Source organism: Falco peregrinus, chromosome 3 (genome assembly GCF_023634155.1).
Source record: "Falco peregrinus isolate bFalPer1 chromosome 3, bFalPer1.pri, whole genome shotgun sequence".
NCBI lineage: Eukaryota > Metazoa > Chordata > Aves > Falconiformes > Falconidae > Falco > Falco peregrinus.
The window spans coordinates 96982194-97003489 of NC_073723.1; the positions used below are offsets into that span (position 1 = coordinate 96982194).

General features: G+C 44.3%; 1 protein-coding gene and 1 long non-coding RNA gene across 6 annotated transcripts in view; both read left to right on the forward strand.

Annotated features, from left to right (window-relative positions):
- The window catches only part of HIVEP1 (HIVEP zinc finger 1), a 123254-nt gene extending 115392 nt beyond the window's left edge, over positions 1-7862 (forward strand). For all 5 annotated transcript variants that reach the window (XM_055798661.1, XM_027789070.2, XM_055798662.1 and 2 more), the window contains 2 exons: positions 2787-3304; positions 6111-7862. In XM_055798661.1, the coding sequence (XP_055654636.1) occupies positions 2787-3304; positions 6111-7292 (1700 nt within the window). In that variant the 3' untranslated portion in view covers positions 7293-7862. The remainder of the gene's footprint in view (positions 1-2786; positions 3305-6110) is intronic.
- Positions 7863-9254: 1392 nt separating this feature from the next.
- LOC129784009 (uncharacterized) lies at positions 9255-15212 on the forward strand. Its single transcript, XR_008746281.1, has 3 exons — positions 9255-9444; positions 10099-10204; positions 14667-15212. It is a non-coding gene; the product is annotated as an uncharacterized LOC129784009 (long non-coding RNA).
- Positions 15213-21296: the final 6084 nt, after the last annotated feature.

A 21296-nucleotide genomic window follows, 5' to 3' on the forward strand; every position in this document is an offset into this window, starting at 1 on the left:
ACCAGAATAGATCTGGGCCAATACTACTTGGTGAACACAACTGAGCTTGGAAACATGTCCTTCACCACCAGCAGTGGCCACAGCCTTAGCGCGAAGCCTCTTTCAGAGAAGACCCATGACCTGCCAGGGTCTTCCACTGCTTAAAACTCCAGCATCAGGTTCTCTTGCAACTCCACTGATTTACAGCGATGCTGCAATGGGATGCTTAATTCTGAAAGCTTGGGCACTTCTTGTTTCAGCAAACTTGCACGCAGGTATAAAAGCCAGAGCAGAGTGTTCCTTTGTGTATTGCCAGAGCAGGCAAGTCAGGAATGGTGGTTTTTTCTCATCTGATGCTTCAAAGCCGTGTGGGAGTAAAGGGAACCACATTCGCTCTGTCACCTCGCCTACACTGCAGGCTCTGGCTCCAGGTAACCACACTTAAACACAAGCTGGCAAATGCACAAAGGGTGGAGGTAAACAGGGAAACAATAGAGGGAAATGATATCCCACAGAGTCCTGCATGTGAGGAATCTGTGTCCCACACACAGTTCCCCTTTCCCCTTCCATGGTTTTATTCTAGAAAGCTGATTAATGCAGACATGTGTGCAGAAAGAGATGTCTGCAGAAAATTTCTGCATAAGCAGCAACTTGCTAGTAAATCCTGTAGCATTTTTAAATGTCGATTTGAAAAATAATAGTTTCTTACTATAAATCAGAGCATTGTTTGAGCATGTGTTTTCCTCGCTTTGCAAGTGTGACAAGTCAGTCTAATCACTTCAGGTAGTTTCTCCTGCCAGTGGAGACAGTCATTCGTGATTGACATCAGCTTTCACAGAAAATGTGATTCACGTGGAGAGAGGAAGAAAAAAGAAAAGAAGCAGTAGGATTTCCCAGAGAATAGTTATGTGATGTTGGTAAAGAGACCAAAGTTATGGGGGAGTCCAGACTGAAATCCGAGACTTTGCAATGCCCCATGCATTATTCAGAGTTGCAGGAAATGCATGTGTGACCCTTTTTAGCTGTACCACATGGAGATGTCTTCAAGATCTGTTACGGCGGCATTAAGGGAGGTTATTTTCATTCAGAAATCAAACATATGTAGAGGTTCTAACATTTTAGATGTGTTTGCTTTGCTTCATCTTAATGATGAAGAAACACTGTGTGAAGAAGAGAAATGACAGGAGTTTAGACAAAAAAAATGTTGAATAACTCCATGTGGTTTTGTTAATAATATTTTTAACAATCCTACTTGCCATATTTTTGGAATGGACCTTACTGAATTAATTTTTCCACTAAAATACATTTTCTTTTTTGAACAGCTTTGTCTGTAGTTGAGAATTGTAAATGAAGACTATTGAAAAATCTAAAAAATATTTTTGTTAGCATCGTTCCAATGACCTGGAGGATTTGGGGTATTTTTAATAACATTTCAGTTTCATGCCTGCTGTAGTAAATGTAGAAAATCTATAGTTTCCATATTTAGTTAATGTACAAATTACTGTGTAGGCAAAGAGGGGCAAAGTCATTACAGAGAGATTTTTTCAAGGAAGCTATTAGTCTCGTTCCTAATTGCATTGCTCATTTGAAACCATAAAGGCTTATAATGGTGAGTAACTTACTGAGAGGTAGCTCAATTAAACCCATTTATTATACCTGGAGTACAAGATGCTTATTTTGGTTTTGGTAATGTAGCAGCTTAAAGTATTGGTAGTACCTTCAAATTCTTCTAAGGGTCTGATTTTTTTCAGAGTCGTTCATTTTGATGGTAAGTTCCTGTGCAGATTTTCTCTAGAACAAAGTCTCTGAGATTTTAGCTAACCAGCCATCATTGCTTTTGCAGAGCCAAATGATTTTTATGCTGATATTTTTTTTGGACAGCTCAGCCGACAGACCTTTAATCAAATGTAAAATATTAGTGCATTCAAAGCATTTTGTCTTTTATAAAATATGATCCCAGACAGTCTGGCTTGGAATCAGATACAGCAGATGGGATTTTCTGTCTATGTACTAAAGAGGATTCTTTCTTTCCAAGTTATGATATAAAAGAAGGTGAAAAGCTGTGTCGAGCTGTATTTTGTAGAGAAATTTGCTGCTAGATAGCAGTTTGGCTTTAAGACTTGAAGTCAGGAGGGCTTCTTCATATGAGCAAAGTTTCGTGCATAGGTGAGTTTTGACAGGATGAGAGCTTTCTTGCCTCCTAGGACATCTTGGGTGTTTTGTTAATAAACCTTTCAAAACATTACCAAAGTGAAGAATTCTGGTAAGGTCTAATTTTGGTCTCTTTTGCCTGTTAACGAGACAGATTCCTGACTAACAGCCTCCAGTCTTTCTGTTTGCATCCTTCAAAAACCTTTGCAGCAGTGAATCATATTAGGTACAAGGACACCCACTTATGAGTCAGAAACAGCTAGAGAATATCCCACTGCTAAGGTTGGCAGACCAGCTCCGTATGTCGTCACCGGGAACTTAATGGACCAGGAATCTGCTCACTTCTCCCCAGGCGAGAGAGTGAAGGGTGACTTTGAGCAAATGGTTATAAATGGCTTAAAAGAAAACAGCCAAATCCAGAAGATTGAAAAACCACGGAAGCAGATGATGAAAAATTACGTAGCTGTATAATTAAATATGTACACTGGAAAACAGAAACAAAAATTAAAATCTTCCCTGTTTCTTTGATGCAATGGGATGTGACTGAAAAATGCATGTGCCATGTGTTTTTTTGGTGTTTCTAATCACTCCCTCCTGTCTCTTTCCCAATCAGTCCAGGACCTTCACTGATTACCTTCTAACTCCCACTTCTGCAGGTGAGAAGCAGAGATTTGGCTATGACCAGTCGGGATACGATGTGGAAGAGTCCGATGGTGCAGATGAAGATGAAAATGACAATGAAGATGATGATGAAGACAGCCAGGCTGAGTCAGTCCTATCCACAACCCCCTCGGTGACAGCCAGCCCCCAGCATCATCCATCTCGACATGGCCTGCAGGATGCTGCCAGCACTGATGAAGACATCAGGCTCCCCGACTGTTTTGCTGGGGTTCACACGGACTCTATGGATGGCCTGCCCAAAGCTCTGCTGACAAAGATGACCGTCCTTAGCACGGTGCAGTCAGTTAGCAGGACCTCTAGGTCACCAGCAGAATTCACCCATCAGGAAGCACATGAGGATAAAGCCCAGGAGAGGGGAGCAGGTCCCCGCAGTGCTAGTGTGACGCTGGCAGACGTCGGTCCGACATCTCCAGGTCGCCAGATGTCTGTGGATTACCCTGATCCAGAACCAGCCTTGGACCACTCCTTAATATCAACTGCAGCTCTCACAAAGGTAGGAGTGTCTGACTCGGGGGGAGAGAGCGGGATTTCAAATCCTCCTTTTAAAGGTCTTTTGGGAGGTTTTTCAAAGAGCAAAATGTTTGCCTTTCCTTCCATTCTTGGCTGATGAGTATTAAAGAAGAGTTGAAAGTAATTGAAGCACGGATGTATAGAACTCTAGAAACAACGATGTTGTAGGAGCACTGCTTTTCAAATTCTTAGTTTTGACTGTATTTTCCTTAAAAGGATTAATTGTAATACGGTGGTTCAGCTGAAGTTTGGAGCTGGTAGATTGTATTACAAATAAGAAGGGATACAACAGATCTGTATGTAGAACAAACAGACAGTGGTGGTTATAAAGTTTTCAGAGGAAAGTGTTAAAATTCAGAAGTCATTTCAGTCTGAAATAAGACACTAGAATAATTGGTAATTCCCAAGGGAAATTAATCTAGTCCCAAAAGTTTTTGCCTTACCACTATTAAAAAATTCTGCAGTTCCTTATCTCTGCTCCAAATATGCTTAGTAGTAGAAGTAGAAAGAGCACCAGATGTTCAAGGAAACCAGGAGGCTGCCTGTGCACAATAACAAAAGGACAGACGAGCACAGAACTGAGACCTGAGTTCCCGGTGCTCTCAGTTTTTCTCCAAGCTCAAAGAACATTTTAATTGGAAACGGATCAGGTTTGGCCATGCCTTGTTCTAGACACACGGCTCTTCAGAGCAGTGTGCAGAAAGGTGAGGGCAGTCTGTGTGCAAGGCTGCAGAGGCATTTGGTAGTTTTGGTCTTTAAAGCTCTGCTAAGGAAATCGCAGAGGGGAACTGGCAGGTGTTAAGCCTTTTACAACTCAGCAATATTTTAATGGACTGTAACGGGGATGGTGCAAGTCACATACCTGATTGACCCTAAGGATACCTCTTGAAAGTTTTGAATTCTTCTTGCAGACCATGAAGGCATTAGAGCTTTCCAGAGTAATGCTCAGAAGGATGTGATGCAAAATGTAGTTTAAATAAAGGAGTAATTACTGCCTTCTTTGTGATGAATGCAATATTTACAAATAAGACATGCATGTGGTTGTAGAAAAATAAGCAGCAGGAAGTTTGCAAAAGCATAAACAGTAAGTAAAACTTTCATTCTAGTTTAAGTATTTATTGGCTTGGTTTTTCTTTGAAAAAAAATCTCTACTACTGGATTTATTTTTTACAAAATTTATGATAGTGAACTGTTGACAAGAAGAAACAGTAAGAATTATTGCCGCATTTCATTGTTTGACACAGGTTCATTCCTGCTTATGAGAACTGTCCGTCCATGTGGCAAATGTAAATTGCAACAATTTTGTAGTATGACAGAGGATAAAATGTAGTGGTCTCTGATCACTGTATATACTTGCCACAAAAGGAGTAGGACCTTCATATTTGGATTGGGGGTTTCAGTTGTGGCCAGTAGATACCAGAAGGACATTTGACTGACGTTACTCCCTCATCAAACAGAACCACTGAAGCCTCAAGAAAATATTCACACAATTAAAAATCGACAAGTCTTCATTAATATAGCTCTAATAATCATCTAAATTAATATATTTAACATAAAAAAGGCCTGTAATACAAGGCAGTAATTCCTTTCCAGACTACCTCCTTCTTTCCCAGACCAAAACAAGCAGCAGCCAATGTGCCTGATGGTTAATCTAGTCAGTTCCTACGGAGGAAGGTTGCGGATCCCACTTCTTGCAATCGAGACAAGGGGTCGAGACAGCTCAGGAAGGCTGTTGTATGTTCTTTTGAAAGCATCCATACCAGTTATCAGGATTTCTTGTGAGGTGTCAGGCAGGACTTAATTCTGAGGAAGGTGTTGGCTTCCCATTTGGACTGGTCAGCACTGCATAGTCAGCAAATCATATTCTCCTTTAAGCAATACCTTTCCTACCAGCAGTTTTCAAAAGCATTTCTGTTCGTGTTTTGGTTTTGTGCCTGCTCTAGAGATTTCTTGAGAGTTTGGTCAAAACCACAGAATTACCGTTTAGCACAATAAAAACTAAACAAGGTTGCACCACTTGTCTAATATGTCTAAATACTAATGTAAAGACTAAATATGTCTAAAACTAAAAGGTACTGCGAGACTGCGATTGCAGTTAAGACCTCTTACTTCAGGAGGGTTTAGGAAAGGAGTTGCCAGCGTTGGTCAGTAGCACAGGCTGTATGAGAAGAAAAGGGAGCAAATAAATATAATTATCGGTCTGGATGTGTGCAGCAAATCATGGTGAGCGGAGGCAGCGGTGGGATGTGGGTCCCACTTCTCACTCCAGTATCCAGCCGTCTCTGTGGGTGCTGCAGCTGTCACCCGTCGCTTGTCACTGCGTGTCGCCTGTCTTCCACATGAGAAGCACCTACAGACAGATGTGCCATGATGCTGCCTCTGCCCGCTGGAGGCTGGAATGCCTCCAGGAAAAGAACCTGATGCATCAAAAATGCCAGCTTATGCTTATTTAACTTTCTTGCCTGAGGCCATTTCCACAGAAAACAGTTCTCCAAAGCCTTCTCGCTCCTTAAAAAACACATACAAAGGATATTCATCAATGTTTGCCAGTGTTCTAGAGAAATTAGCCAGGGTGATTAGGAGAGGAAAATTCAATTAGTGGGCGAGGAAGGAGTTTGAAAAAGAAAGGAAGGAAATTAATTCATTGTTCAAGCTGGGCAGTATATACTGTGAACCGGTTTGTTGTTTTTTCTTAAAGGGGAGTGTGGGAAGCCCTCCCAGCTACCTTGTGTCTCACTCGAGGATAGTGCCGGCCACCGCATTGACACACCTGTGTTTTTCTCCCCCAGAGCACGTCCTCTGTCAGCTCGCCCTCCTCGCCGGCGGACCACAGCATGCAGACCGCAGCGCTGTCGCCCTACGCCGAAAGCCCGGAGGAGAAGCTGGCCGGGTGCCCGCAGCACGTCACTGAGCCGAGGGCTCCTCAGACTCATCTCTTCAGCCACCTCCCCCTGCACTCGCAGCGGCAAGCCAAGGCACCCTACGGCACGGTACCAATCGGGGGGATTCAGGTGGTCCCCGCTGGCCTGGCCACCTACTCCACCTTCGTTCCCATCCAGGCGGGACCAGTGCAGCTCACCATCCCCACCGTTAGCGTGATTCACAGAACTACCAGCACCCTCGGCGAGGCAGGCGGCACGGCCACCGGTGCCGCTGCCAACCCCATGGGTGTCGCCGAGGTGAACAGCGTGGTGCCGTGCATCCCCATAGGGCAGGTGAGCGTGCCGGGCATCCAGGGTCTCGGCACGCCCGGCTTGCAGACTCTGCCGCCACTGGGCATGGAGACGGTGAACATCTTGGGGCTGGCGAACACAAACATCGCCCCGCAGATGCGCCCTTCGGGAATTACCCTGAACGCCGTGGGTCTCCAGGTTTTGACCGCCGGCGCGGCCCCGCAGGGCAACCCCAGCCCGCAGGCCCACATTCCCGGCTTGCAGATACTGAACATCGCCCTGCCGACCCTCATCCCCTCCGTCAGCCCCGTGGGTGCCGAGGGGCACGGGGCTGCCGAGGCGCCCGCCCCAGGCAGCAAGGCCAAGGCCTGCGAGGCACAGCCGGAGCCGCCGCCTGCCGGCTTCCCCGCGGCCGAGGCCGGCCAGGCGGGCAGGGCCGCTTCTCCCCAGGCGGCGGCTGGCGGCCAGCGGTACGGCGGTACGGGGCACCCCGAGCCCGCCCCGCTGACCGACTACGAGCGACCCAGGGGTCCGGGGAAGGCGGATCCTGAAAAGACTGACCTCGCCAGCCCCGCCAAGCCAAAGCGCAGCGTCCCTTCCCTGCAGGTGAAGAGGGCTGCCCCGGCGGAGCCCCGCTCCAAGGGGAATCCCGATGCATTAACCAAGTCCCCGGTCCACCGAACTGTCTCCCCGGACAGACAGGTACACAGGCCAGCCACCTTGCCCCGGCGGCAAAACACGGTGCAGTTTAGCGATGGCAGCAGTGACGATGAGGATAGACTTGTAATAGCGACCTAGTTTTTGTTTTTCATTGCGTTTTTATTTTTTTGGGGTTCTTTTTATAACACTTACAGGTTTCTTTGCAAACCTTCCTTTCCTTAAAGCACATTTTTCTGACACAAACCCATTACTAATCTTCGTGCAATCATGAACTCTTGACCAATAATTGTTGTTTCTTGTCAGCTCCAGCCATTTTTGTACATGTTGTATAGACGATTGTGCCTTTTTGGAGTTTTATGTTTAGAAACCTGTATAGATTGTTGAAGATATATATATATAAAATATATATATATAAAATATGTATATTAAAACCAGGTAGTTGCTTGTGTTTAGTAAGTAAACATCCTATGTCAGATAAATAAAGGATTAAATTATATGTTGCACTGTTAAATGTAAATTTTTATGGCTGTGGGACAAAGTTTCTGTGTACAGATCTAGTATGTAAAACTCCATATTTATTGTATCCATATTAGTCTTGGAAAAGGGTCTGTCCATCTTTCTTGTGTAAGACGGTAGCTTTACACTTAAAAGAGAAATACAGTATCTGTGTTATGAAATATTACAGTAAAATTTTGTTTACTGACTTTACCATTGCTTATGTTGTGCCTTCTTGATGCAGCCCGGTAGTTGGAGAGGCGCTTGACTCGTTCCTTTTAGTACCCTTCCAGCTGTGTTCAGCTCGAAAGGACCCGGTGGTGGTGCACGCCCCCGTGGTTTCACCTGCCATGAGAGAGAGAGAGAGAGAGAGAGAGAGAGAGAGAGAGAGAGAGAGAGAGAGGGTTCGCCTTTCAGGCTTCTTGGAGCAAAACCTTCCGTTTTGAAACATCCGGCGATGGCAAAGCGGGGAGGGAGTCCGTCAGCTTTATGTAGAGTGAGCATCCATCCACCTCGTGTTTTTAACACTTCCTAACTAACGTTTGAAGACTTCCCTGAGGGAAAATAGCAAAAGGGTCAAGATGACATATTTTTTTATTTGTAATCTTGAACTATGAAACCACTTTTTATTGACATTAAAATGTTGTTACGCAAGAAAGGAATAATTCTTTTGTGTGTTCTTAATTGCAAAATCCGCCATACAGTTAGTGAAAATGCCACTGCTGTAACGAGGATTTGGCATTACCGATTACCATCAACTTCTTATGAGACTGCATTTCAGGTGATCGCTTACAAGTAGATAAAGCCACGTTCTCCCCAAATACGGCTTTGTCTTACTCGTGCAGGGGAAAAAAGGGGGGCTAGAGGTCTTACACATATAATTTAATCTGCCCTTATACCAAAAAACTCATCATGATGGGCATATGAGATATGGGTGGATCCCAAAACAATGAAATTTAATAAAATTCTGTTTGCACATAGTGAAAACAATGTAAAGTTATTTTTTTAAAGTGTTCAACTACTGCAGGAGACAAGTCTCATGTTACAGGGCTACACATACCTTAAAGTTTCAAGTTGACCTGGAATTCATGCTCTAATTTTAAAGTAGAGTTGCTTTTCTGCTGTGTCCTTGTATGACATCCTTACAGAAGTTTATAAAACCATTTTAACAACCAAATTCCAGTAGAAAACTGGAAGGTGTAAATTCAAAGCATGATGACCTTTATGGAATTAACAAGGATGAGGGCATATAAAACAACTGGAAGAAAAGGGTGGGAAGCAAATCTTGAAAAAGAATCAGGAGTAAACCTGAATGTGAGCTGGGCTGCTTTGTTCACAGATTAGCTCCTGTACCCAGCTCAAAGAAGTAATTCATACCTTGTACTGCTCGTATTGAAGAGCAACACTACCCTAGATCCATTTTTAACTTTGCCTTGGCTTTTGTACTATACTCACATTGTACTCATTGCATTATTCCATTACGGTATGTTGTAAAACTGTAGGCGATGTTGAGTGAGCTTTATTAACTTTCAGAAAGAGCACTTCAGTACCAGAAAATCATTTATATTACTGTGATTATCAGCCAATTGTACTGATCCAGCAATTAGAAACACACTTACTAGAAAGAGGAAATTACTCTTGTCTCAGACGTGAATGTTGGTATAATTCCTTACTGTGCAGAGCCTCACTGAGGGCCCGAGCACCGAGCACCTGAACCACGAAGCACTCTCAACTCGCATTGAACTTAATGAGAGTTAAGAGTACTCGGCACCCCACAGCGTCAGACTTCAAATTTGTGAGTGTCTTATGTGCAACCACTGTGTAAAACGTCACTGTGCATTTGTGTGTTCTTTTTATAAACATGTAGTGATGTCAGTGTCTTATATCATTATCATTTATACCAAACGTGAAATCACCTGAACCAGCCAATGTTAAAAAATGAAACATTGCTGCATTACATGTGCTTTGAGAGCCTGCAAGTTTTGCGAGTAGGATCAGGTGAAGGTTTGTAGTTAATGAACTCAAGAAACTTTGCATCGGTTCTAGCTTCTTTAAAACGGACACTTACACTTGCCAGTAAAACTAGAACTGTGCTAGTTAATTTGAACATATTTGTCTACAGCATGATAGAAAAATGATGACTGGATCAAATAGGTTTACAGCAAAGCAAAACTATATCCAAAATTTTGAATGCCATCACAAGTTACTACTGGTTCTCGGAGTTTTATAAGGAAGCAGTAGGTAAGAGATTGCTGTTCCACATGCCCCAAAGTCCTGATTTTACTTACCATTTAGAAACTCCAGAGACTTACTGTGTCTTAAATATTTGCTTGACTAGTAATTTGTGATGTGCTTATATTCGAAGGATTAATTCCAGGGAGTTGCTAATTCAACAGAAAATTCAACCTCGTGAATCAGGCGATCTACATGTGTCTCTTTTCTGTTCTAGGTGTTTTGAAGACATCAAGGCCATGAGATGGAAGTGGTATCTTGAAGAGTAAGAATGACAAGACAACAGATGTGTCATAAAGAGGAATGTTAAGATGTGTCACTTGGTAAGTTAATCGCAGGACAATAGAGAGAAAGGACCAAGAGAATGAGTACTGACCGATGGTGAGCAATCATCACATTTAGCCAGGCAAAGCAGATGATCCGTATTTGAAGCAGGATCTCTAATAACAGAGAAAAAGACTAGTGGGTAGTTGCAGATATATCCAACCTTGTTCAAATGGAGTTGGGAGGAAATCACAATTTTCTACAAGAGAGATGTTTATGTCCTGAACTGTTTCCCTTCCCTCTAGCATGTTTCCACATGGATATTCCTTGAGCTGCCTGTACAGCTTTTGCAACAGGAATAAAACCAAACTAGGAGTGTGACCAGACCTCAAAGAAGGTTAAACTCCATACCTCTCCCGTTGGTGTCTAGCAGTCCGTTTCAATCATGCATGTAACCAACATCTATGCTATATGTTGGCATATGTGTGTGTCCTGCATCAGCTCAAGCCTGTGACCACTGTGTTCATGATCATGTTTTCATTCTGAAATAATTTCTTTTATTTTAAAATGTGTTGTATCTATTCTCTTGTCCAGAGTCATAAGTGAGGGGGAAGTTGTACTCCCCTTGCCACAAGGATCCTTCCGTTCAAGCCAGTAGCAAACATCTCTGAGATGTGCCAGTGCAAGATTAGTCCGCTCTTCAGATGGTGTAAATTATCGCAGCTGAATTGGAGTAAATAGCACCAAGGCTGTTTACTCAGGGATCAGTTTTTAACGACTCTGTAAGACACTCTCTGGCACATTCAGCACAGCTGTTTAAACATTAAAAGGCCAGAGCAAGTGTTGCTCCTTGGTGCACTCAGGCACAGTCTGGCATCTTCACACAACCTGTTCTCATCAAGAGGGTGCAAGCAGGTGCTAGCTAAAGGCTGGGTGCAAATACAGCTAGAGTAAGGACGTGGCACAGCCCACGGCTGTGAGACCCGTGCAGATGCTTCCCTGTTCTCTGCCAAAGGCCCTGAGTACAAAGAGAGTTGACCAGTAGCCCGTAGCTCTTCTCTTTCGACTTGGACCTCAGTTGATTTCTCACTGCAATACGCGATGTCTGCTGGTGATGTGGGTATCTCATTTTGAGGGCTGCTGTCTGTATAACAGTACTGGTTTTGGAATGTGGGCTCTATTAATTCCCTGTCTGGGCTTTAATAAGCTACAGCGTGACCCACCTGTCGCTTCCTAGGAGAAGACCTAAACCAGAAACAACCACTTGCGCAGCAGCTGGCCTCAGATCTCTTGATCTGTAGCATTACATCCCCGGACCCAACTCCCACCTTCTGGGCCACAGCTGCAATAAAGCAAATTTCCTAGGTGCAGGGATGCCCAGCCCTGCGTCAATGACTGCTGCTGTTCATACTTCTGCTCCTTTCACCTCTCAGGTAACTTGCTGTAGCTTCAGGTTGCCATAAATCACACGCTGAGGCTAGAGCAGCCCACAGTTGGTCCCCACCAGCCAGTCCCCTGCCAGGGAGGCTGACAGCACTGTTTTGCATACAAGCAAATTCAAATGCACATCGCGTTGTGTTTCATCTCAGACAATCTACTTCGGCTGAACGCAGTCTGGCCCACAACAAAAGCAAATCTATACCATAGAACAAAGACACAGCATGCTTTACGCTTAGTTAAACATTCTCTATGGGTTCTTTATGAAGAGATTTATCTTGCCTTGAGTTTACTGACAGAGATGTTAAACAGAATTTGAAATTAATTTGTGACTATACAGCTTATTCCAGAAGTCCTCATTTTTTGCAAGGTAATCCTCACTAAGGTTTTATAAACACTTTAGTTTAAACCTGTAAACTGCCTTCCAAGCATGTGTTTAACATGTGGATAGTTTTGTCAAAATGAAATAAAAATTGCTCAGTTTTTGCACGAGTGACTTGCCAAAAGCCAGGGAAACCAAACAATCTACAAGTAAGAGTGCTTGCTCAAGATAGCCTTCAGCTCATTTATCGGACAGGCCACTGCTACTGTTGCTTTTGAAAGATCTTCTGAGACCAGTTACATCTCATAGCAGGGAATCCTTACCTTCCTTTCATGGCTTATAATACAAACAATAGGTGTCATCCATCTTGGGTGACTGTTGTGGTCAGCCTCTAGTTGTGAAAGTTAAATTATTAATGTCTTTAAAAAAGTAAGTAAAATTGTTTTTCCATGTCTTAAGGAATTTTCCTTTGCTTGTAAGGGGTCTTAGACCTACAGACGGCCATTTTTAGCAATACATAAAATATCAGAGATTTACACCACACAGAACCCATTTATGACTTATATCTTTGAGGATGACATCACTGTCTTGGGTCTAGACACTGGATTGCTAACTCTATTGCTGTCTTAGGATAAGAACAAGCTACTTTAAAATACTTTAGATTGATTATTAGGTAATTTTATGTGGAATATCCATGGGTGGATGAGCAAACAGCAACAAGGATGTAACAGGATGTAATTAATTGATGTTTGTGTTTTGTTCCAGAAACACCGAATCAAGAAAAAAAAAAAAAAAACCCAAACAAAAACCAAACACCCCCCACCCCCCCAAGACCAAAATCCTTATAGTAAAGGTGTCGCAGGTGTTGTTTGACCCTCCACTTCTCTCTAGACTGGTCAGACTACTGAAAATATTAGGAGGTGGCTGGCTGGTGATTTTCAGATATTCCGTGTGAGATCTAAGGAAACCATGCTGGCTGAAAGATGGCAAAGCTTTACATTCCTACGGTTCAGTCATGGAAACAAAACTTTTCCTAAGATGAGTCAATTAGCTAAGGCATGCTTAGTTTTCTTTGGTAATAGCAGGCTTGTTTTCCCCAATAAGGTCAAATGTTAAGACTTGTTTGGTTTTGTGGCTGTACTCTAGCGTATTTGAAATCCATTACCATGCATGAGGCATTTGTGCTGGAAACAGGCCAACTAAAGGCTGTTTGTAAAGTCAAATACCCTTAGCATTTCCTCTTCTTGTTGCGTTAACGTGGTTACAACATCCCTTTGGGCTTCAGAAGTTCCGTTTGCAGGCAATTCAGGTCTAAGGTGCTCTGGTCTTGCTACCTAAATACTTCTACAGTTGGATTCCTCCTTCAGAGAAACAAAATATTTGCCATAGGTGATATTATTTGCAGCTTTCTAAGGAAAACATTGAGCGTTAAAGAATCTTTCCCCACCCCCTCATCTCACTGCTCTGGATGCAGCCATGGGAGCGAGTTCACCTTGCACGGGGCTTGTCCCCATCACAGCAGCAGCAGCAGCCCCGCTGTTGTAAGGGGCTTTCCCCGGGAAGCCTGTGCAAGGCAGGAGTGATGGTTGGACATGCACATGCAGTGAGGGACCAGCACAGAGGGAGCATCACCACCACCATCCACCCACATCCCAGGAGCACAGGGCCACGGCACACTGGTAGGGACTTCGCTCAGCGCCGGGTGTCGTGCAGGTGCAGATTTTGAAAAAGGAGCTGGGCACCATCCGCAGGACCTACCCAGACCTGGAGTGGCTAAGTGGAAAGCCACTGTCTTGAGACTTCCCCCTTTCCATCCCTTATGACCAAGGCATATCAAGTCAAAACGCAGATTAAAAGCCACCTTTTGACAGAAGCTTTTGACAAATCGGAAGGAATTTTGACATGAAGCCAAACTAATTGCTACAGCTGTATTCCTGCTAACACTGCCCAGCCTGAGCTGCCGCCCTTCTGGCATCCAGCTCTCCTCCACAGCATCTAGGAACAACTTTGCCTCCGTGAGGCTCCCCATGCCTCAGGCCCCCTGCGTGCAGGGAGATCAGATCCCTGATCCGGCGCGATCACAAGGGCTACATTCTGAAAACGTGAGCGTGAGGAAAAGGAGGTGGTGATGTCCACTGACATGCTTGGCCAGCGGCACTGCAGCAGTGGCACCGTCTGCCACTCTGCCCGAGGGCTGCAAGGACCACGCAGTCACTGCCCTCTCGCTGCACCAGCTCTCATCGGCCGGGCACTACGCAGCAAGGGTGGCGATGCCCCTCAGCTCCCCTGGTAAGCGGGCACCATCATTAGTTACACCTCTTTCCCGGGAGGCTGCTCCAAGCTCCCGTGCGGTAGCCTAGGCCAGCTGCAGGCAGGAAAGAGGCCACGCTACAAGGCAGAAGGAGAAACCAGGCTGCAAGACGGAGCGAGCCAGGGAGAGCACCGCGCTGTAAGCAGGCGGCTGGCTTGGTGGGGCACAGGAAGGCAGCGTCCTGTACTTCAGCCCTGTTACCCAGCATTAGGTGTGTCCCTGGTTTGCAAAAACAGTCTGGGTGCCAGATCAGAAGGCAATGTCGAAACAGTGACGCTTTGCAAAACAGAGGTCATGTTTTCAGCCGGACACCAGGCAAGTTTTGCTCCACCAACAAATCAAGTGGGTGGTTCAGAAACCATTTTTGACACTTAGAGGTTTAAATTGTGTTTCTCTCTTTCTTTGTTTATTCCCATACCTATAATCATCTGTGACTCTCTCTTATTTACAGTGTTTCAGAGCAAGAGCTCACACACCTAATGCTGATTAATTCTGCTGGACTGGGTAACTGGCTCCCCTGTGCATATCCTGTTTTCCCGTGAATCATCGTTCCTCCTTGAGACATCCTCCGACGCAGATCAAAGATCCAGAATGTATTAGATATGAAGATATCAGACAGCTCAAACAGATTAGAAAAGACACACAAAGAATTGTATCCCTCTCGTCCTGCTGAAAATTGGCATGGTGAACACAACCCTAAGCGCTTGTTATAAAAGAAACAGTAGAAAGACAAAAAAAAAAAAAGGAAGAAAAAAAGGAGGCACGCTGGAAATTTAGTTTATCCAGGGTCTTCTACAAATTACTCTTTCCAAGTATTTGCACTTTTGTACTTACTTCTCCCTGGCAGCTGGAAACTCTTCAGGCTAGATCCTCTTCTGATGGAAAATGACATCCGTGAGCTTCAGCAAGAGCTGCGCTAATTGCATCAGCAGAGGACTCGGTGCTATCCATTGAAGTATTGAGCCTTGCCTACAAACACACAAATTAAATGAACATGAAAACATGTGGTCTGCTTTTTTTCCAGTTTGTGCAGTCTGTTGTGTTCTTGATGGTTTTATTCAGTTTTCCATTTAGCTGTACAAGCAACTGAAAAGATTCTGTACCAGCGAAATGCCAAAACCCAAGGTCATGAGGTCAGACTAGATTATCTTAATAGTCTCTTCTCCCCTTGCAATCTTTGAACACAGGTTTTATCTGATAAAGCAGTTAAAGACTTTATTTCAGCAGCGTTTGATCTTGAAGTTTGCACAAATAATTAGTCTTTTAAGATTCTGATTTTTTTTTTAATAGATTTTTAATCTCTCCTTCTAATGGATGCCTTTTAATCCTCACATTTAAAAATAACAGCTATGTTTGATCTAAGACAACGGACAATGTGTTCGGATAGGTGGAGAGACCATTTTTATGGGAGTGTTTGAACAATATATTGTGGTTTTCCATTAAGTTGTTCCTCCAGTCAGTGGGAATAGCTGAATGAAGGACCAAAGGACTGTCCTTTTTCTGTCATTAAGCTCATATGAAAGGAGGATAAAATATGCTGTCCTTATATCTGAGAGTTGTCTGTACAGGGCTTTTAGTCCTAAACTTCTAACTCTTCTATTAGTCTTCTGCACTTGGAGGGGAAAAGAAACACTTTTAACCTTACACACTGTGCACACTCACTTGAAGGCAATGGAGGAAGGAATACCCAGCAGGAATATTCTCTGCAAGTACCTGGCAAAATCTTTAGATCTGCATATTCTTAATCAGTGAAGTTTTGGCAGAATTAAGGGTGGGTTTTCATCCAGACTATAGTTTGTCCAAGTCCCTGTGGGGTTCAGCTGTTTGTGTTTTCTTTGAGGAAAAACCTGATGCTGAGTTGTTCTCCGCCTCACACCCCCCCCCCAAAAAAAAAAAAAAAACCCAACAGTGTGGGAGTATCAGCACGTGGTGTGGTTGTGAGAGACTTGAAATGAGCCCAAAGCTTGCTCTTTGCCACAGCTTTCCCAGCCGGGAAAGGGCCACTGCAGCCGTCCAAGGGAGGTGGGACTGGTTTTGGAGGAACAAGGGCTGAATACCATGAAAAAGATTCCCCTTCTGCACAGAGACAGAAACCTTGTTGTCCAGCCCTGAGGACAAACGGATAATCTTTTTGTTTTTCATAATCTGTGGGTTTTCTGTTGTTTTCATGACCTTCCCCCTTTAATTGGATGCATGTATGCAATACACACGTAATTAGCAATGCACTGGAAATAACGACTGATAACATCATTTTTCAACCTTTGAGAGAAAAAGGAGGGTGAATTGTTGGTCTGTCCAATCTGGAAAGCAGTCTGTAGGTGCCAGGCAGGCATGCCAGGGCATATGCTTGAAACTTCGCCGGGCACGTAGGCCATCATCCCTGGTGCTTCGCCTCCCCGGATCCCTCCCCGTCAGTTCATCCAGGGAAGTGGTGAGGGAGCCGGGGACTGCTGGCTTTTTAACCAGGTGCTAGCCACTGCCTCCATAGAGTTCACACTCCTCCTTCATCCCGTTAGGGACCATTCCTTGAGCACGTTTCATGTGTTGTGTGCTGCAATAACACAGTTTGGTCAGCCCCGTGTCGAAGGACTGACCAGGCAGTAAAGCTGGTGCCAAGGGGGGGGATGAAGCTCCAGCCAGGTTTGCGCATGTCCCGCTAGGAATTCTTACGAGTTTCTGGCACCAGCATAAAAAAGGAGAGCTGCCTGAGAAGCAGATGGACTTTGATGCTTTGGAGGGTGAGGGAGGATACTTTTAAAATAATTGTCTGGGCAAGAAAATGAAGACGAAGCCTGGCCTCCGTGTCACCAGCAGTCTCGTACTGCACTCAGGAGTGCCAGGATTTTTAAGGCTGGAGCGTGGAGAGCATCTTACAGCAGACTGTGGGTGTTTCTGACACAATGGGGATTGCTGTTAATAACACCGGAAAGTGATTATTTATTTTTTTTTTTAACCTGGCATTGCTCCTTCAAGCAAATTAAAGTCTGATATATTTGCATTTCTACATGTCATTAACCCAGACACCTACTGCAGGGCCTAAAGCTTGTGTCTGCTGGCAAGACTAAATCCTACTAATGTGCTTTTCCTAACGCACTGAGGAAATCTGGAGTCTCTCTTTTTGAAGCTGACTTGCTATTTTGACTAATTGCTTCTGGTAACAGTTAATAGCATTTTGCAAATGCACTTCATCTGCTGACAGCAGACTGATGTAAGGAAGGGACACAGTTCACATTTCCAAAGGGAACATCGGGAAACCCATTACCAGCTCCATTAATCTGTTAATAATAAAATTAAAGTACAAATAAAATGTGACAAATTGGGTTCTGTTGTGAAAGTCACTTTAACAGGAGGCTCTGAATAAAGGTCAAAACAGACTCTGATTTCTGCTGTGTTTTAATAGTAGAATCAGAGGAGAGCATTGTAGAAACACTGTAATTAATCTGGCAATACTCTAATTGTCCACAAACTATACAGAAAGAGATTGACAAGTGATTTTTTTTTTTCTTTTTTCTTTGAGAACTTTTACAAAACCTGGAACATAAAGCTTTGTCACACAACATTTAAGTGCTAATCCAGTTTCACGGGAAGCTTTCAGCAACGCAGGTACAGTAGACAGGCTTACTTTGCCTGCCTGCATGCTGGCGGCTGCTACCTCGGCCGAAACTCTTAAGTCAAGCACAGGGGCAAACGAGAGGAGACAAGCCCTGCAGGCACAGATCTTCTAGCAGTCACAGAAATGAGCCTGACATTGGAAATATTTCATCAATGAGTCAGTAAGCTGGATCAGACATCCTTTTTCTGGCAAGGACGGGGTTAGCTTGCCAGCAGCCCATTTCATTTTAAATGTTAAAATGAAACCTGTATAAAATCAGCTTAGTGTCCAGCCCTTCTTTTAGAGCTATCCCCCAAACCTGCGTCTCTACCGTCAGCCTTCCTCACCACATCCTCGGTTAGCAAGATCTCTTGGTCTAGGCTCTACTCTTAAACAATCCTCCTGCTGGGATCTTCAGCTAATAGCGCAGAAACAAAACTGCTAAGAATGAGACCAATTCCACCCTCTCCAAGGCATGGTGTTAATAGGTTCTGTAGAAAAATGTCCAATTTATCTAAGTTCCTGCTTATTACAGTTGAGCAATCGCCCCAAAAGCAATCAGTTGCAGAGCATTCGGGGACGCAGCTGCCCCAAACGGAGGGCTTCCTGCAGCCTGCCAGGGCAGCGTCTGCTGGGAGCACCTGAACCAAAGGCACACTTATGAAAGAACCCATCCAGGCAAACAAATAGAGAAACGTGTTTATGTGAAGTATTTGAAGAGAATGGCTCATTAAGTCGGGCAGGATCACTCCGTGGAAAACAGATCACTATTTTAAAAATCAGCAGGAGGAAAAGGAGAAGGCTGTCCTTTCAGTTGATGCAAGCCACAAGGAGTCTGTACAGCCTCCCTCTCCTCCAGTCACTGTAGGAGTAACCTCAGACCCCGAAGAGACCAGATTTCCAGTTTGAGAAGCACCATGTGGAGTTAGTTATGTCAGCAAAGCAGCAAGGGGAGGGGGAGGATAAAAAGGAGCAGAAGGAGGACACACTTGTCACCTGGCCTCTAAGAGGAGTTTGCAGTCACTCGTAGGAGGTGTGAACAGTGTGGTGAGGAATTGCCCCGGTGCTGATGGGCAGGGGGCTGGGAAAGGCAAGAAGCCTGGAGCAGGTGCCCATCAGTGTGAAAACGCTGATAGACTGGAAATCAGATACAAATTGGGCTTAGGGGCAGGGAACTGTGTGGGCTGTGAGATGAGCTATTAAGCAAAGAGGCAGAGTCTGGGAAGGAGAAATGAGAGCAAGAAAGCAGCCTGCTCCAGGCAGAGTAGCCTTGCATTAGCACAGCCCTCTCAGAGGAAGGAGCAGGACAGAGGCTCACACAGATGAGCAGATTTTTTGCCACAACACATAGCGAGAATCCTTCTTGTGCTCAGCCTGACTTTAGCTGCTTGCTTTATGCTCAGTTTCACGTTTAAGATCTACTTTTTATTAACAGCAAGTCAGATCTCGAATTCTTGTTCTAGTGATTTGAGCTCTAGAAGTGCAGCTATCGATCCAGTTCTGTTTGGGTTCACAGAAAGCTAAGTTGTCCATGCCTGGGGGAAGATCTTGGGCACAGCTATAGTGGGTGGGTCCAGGATTGCAGCCACTTTGGGCGCTGGCAGTTGTCTGGTTTGAGTTCAAGTTAGTTGAGGACTTTCTGCTGCCTTTCATCTGCTCAGCCAGAGCGCACGGAGCACTGCTCTTGCTAGCAGAGTGCTATTTCCTACCTCCTTGCTCCCATTTCCCACGCTCTCTCTTTTCCTATCTTGAAATGGGTCTCTCTCATACAACATCTTTACAAAGGGGGGGAAGGCAAGCTGCTCTTGGTCTCTCTCTTTCCTCCTGCTTGTATCTCTTCTGTCCAGAAAAAAATTGTGCATACCTGACCCAGCATGAACCTGAGGAAGATAATCAAAACAATTGTAAAAGATCATCCACAAGGTTGTTTGATACCTGCTAGGTTGCTGAGTCTTCCTCAAAGTTTATGCTAGCCATATCTGCTGCATCACAAAGAGGGGAGCTTCAAACTGCTATTGCCGATGTATAGGATCCTGCAGCTGCCTGTTGTACAGGCAATCCTGTAAAAAAAAAAAAAAAAAGCCCCAGGCTTTTCTTCTGTTCCTTTCTATATAGTATACAGCTCTCATAACTGCCTTTTCTTCCTCCTTCCCAAAGAATTCTGCCTGGTAAAATATCAGAGGGAACAATCCTATGCAAAGGATTAATATCAAATAGGGTTGGCCTGAATGCCCAACTACAGCTCCCATAGTGCAGTCAGTACAGTATAACTCCAGCATCAGCATTTGTTCTAATTCATTCCAGCTCTGTATTTTAATTCTTCAAAGGCAGCAATTGTAATAGCAAAACCCTGGCCTTGATTTTTGGGATACCTCTACTCTTTTGCACATATCTGTCAGAATGTCAAGAACACACAGGATGAGCTGTAACCAACCCCAGAGAAATCTGGCAGCTATTGCTTCAACAGTTTCATTGCCACCTTCTTTCTCTTCTTCTTTGGACTGTAGATGTTGACTAAAAGGCATTTTTTAATCAAGGTTTATGTATCCTGTCACCCTCTAGAACACATTTTTCCATAAAGATAAAAGAAGATGCTGCAGAAAAACTGTGCCTTTGTGTTCAAATCCTCATTGCTCATGGCCAACAGCGCTGAACTTAATTTTTTTGTTGTCTCTTCAGACAGTGAATAACAGAGCACATGTACTGTTCTGCATGGAGGATTGGGATTAGTATAAATAAAGCAAAGAAATATTTATTTCATGTTGAAAAATTAGAGATCAGAGTGCCTATTTAGAAAGTTAATTGGGTCGGGTTTTTTCTTGGGTTTGTGGGGGGTTTTTTGTTTTCTTTTTGGGTTTGGTTGGTTGTTTTTTTTTTTTAAGCAGTGGCAGTGTCTCAGCAGTGTGCCCATAAGGCATTTACAGTTTTTCTGTTGCTCCACACATATGCTCTACATAAAACCAGATGCCGCCTGCTCTACAGATTTTTCTTTCAACTGTGCCGTGGAACAGCAAGGGACAACAAGGTGAGAGTGGCGTCAGGGCCACTGGGGCCAGGGCTTCACAGATGGACAAGAGGTGCAGTCCCACAGCCCTGAGCATGGAGGACAAACAGGGCAGGCCCGGGGGAGCAGCCCAGAGTCCAGATCGCTGGACAAGTCCACAGCAGCCAGACAGTCCAAGTTCAAACCAAGACATCAGCCCACAGGTTGTGGTCAGGGTTGAAATGGTCCATGGCCAGGCAGGAGAACAGCTGCAACCAGTGCAGGTGGGACCAAGCACCTGAGCCTGAGCTGAAGATCAACGCTCAAGGTAAGCATCTACATGTATATCTTCTGTGCCAGGCTCACCTATAGGAATGAGCATCACAAAAATTCCCATACAGCCTAAATGGCTGATTTCTCTCCTTTAAGAAGCCTTTTTTGAGCTCTCCAGGGCTTCTCACAGTAAAACAAAATAGTAGGAAACAGAAAATAAATAAGTTTTGAAG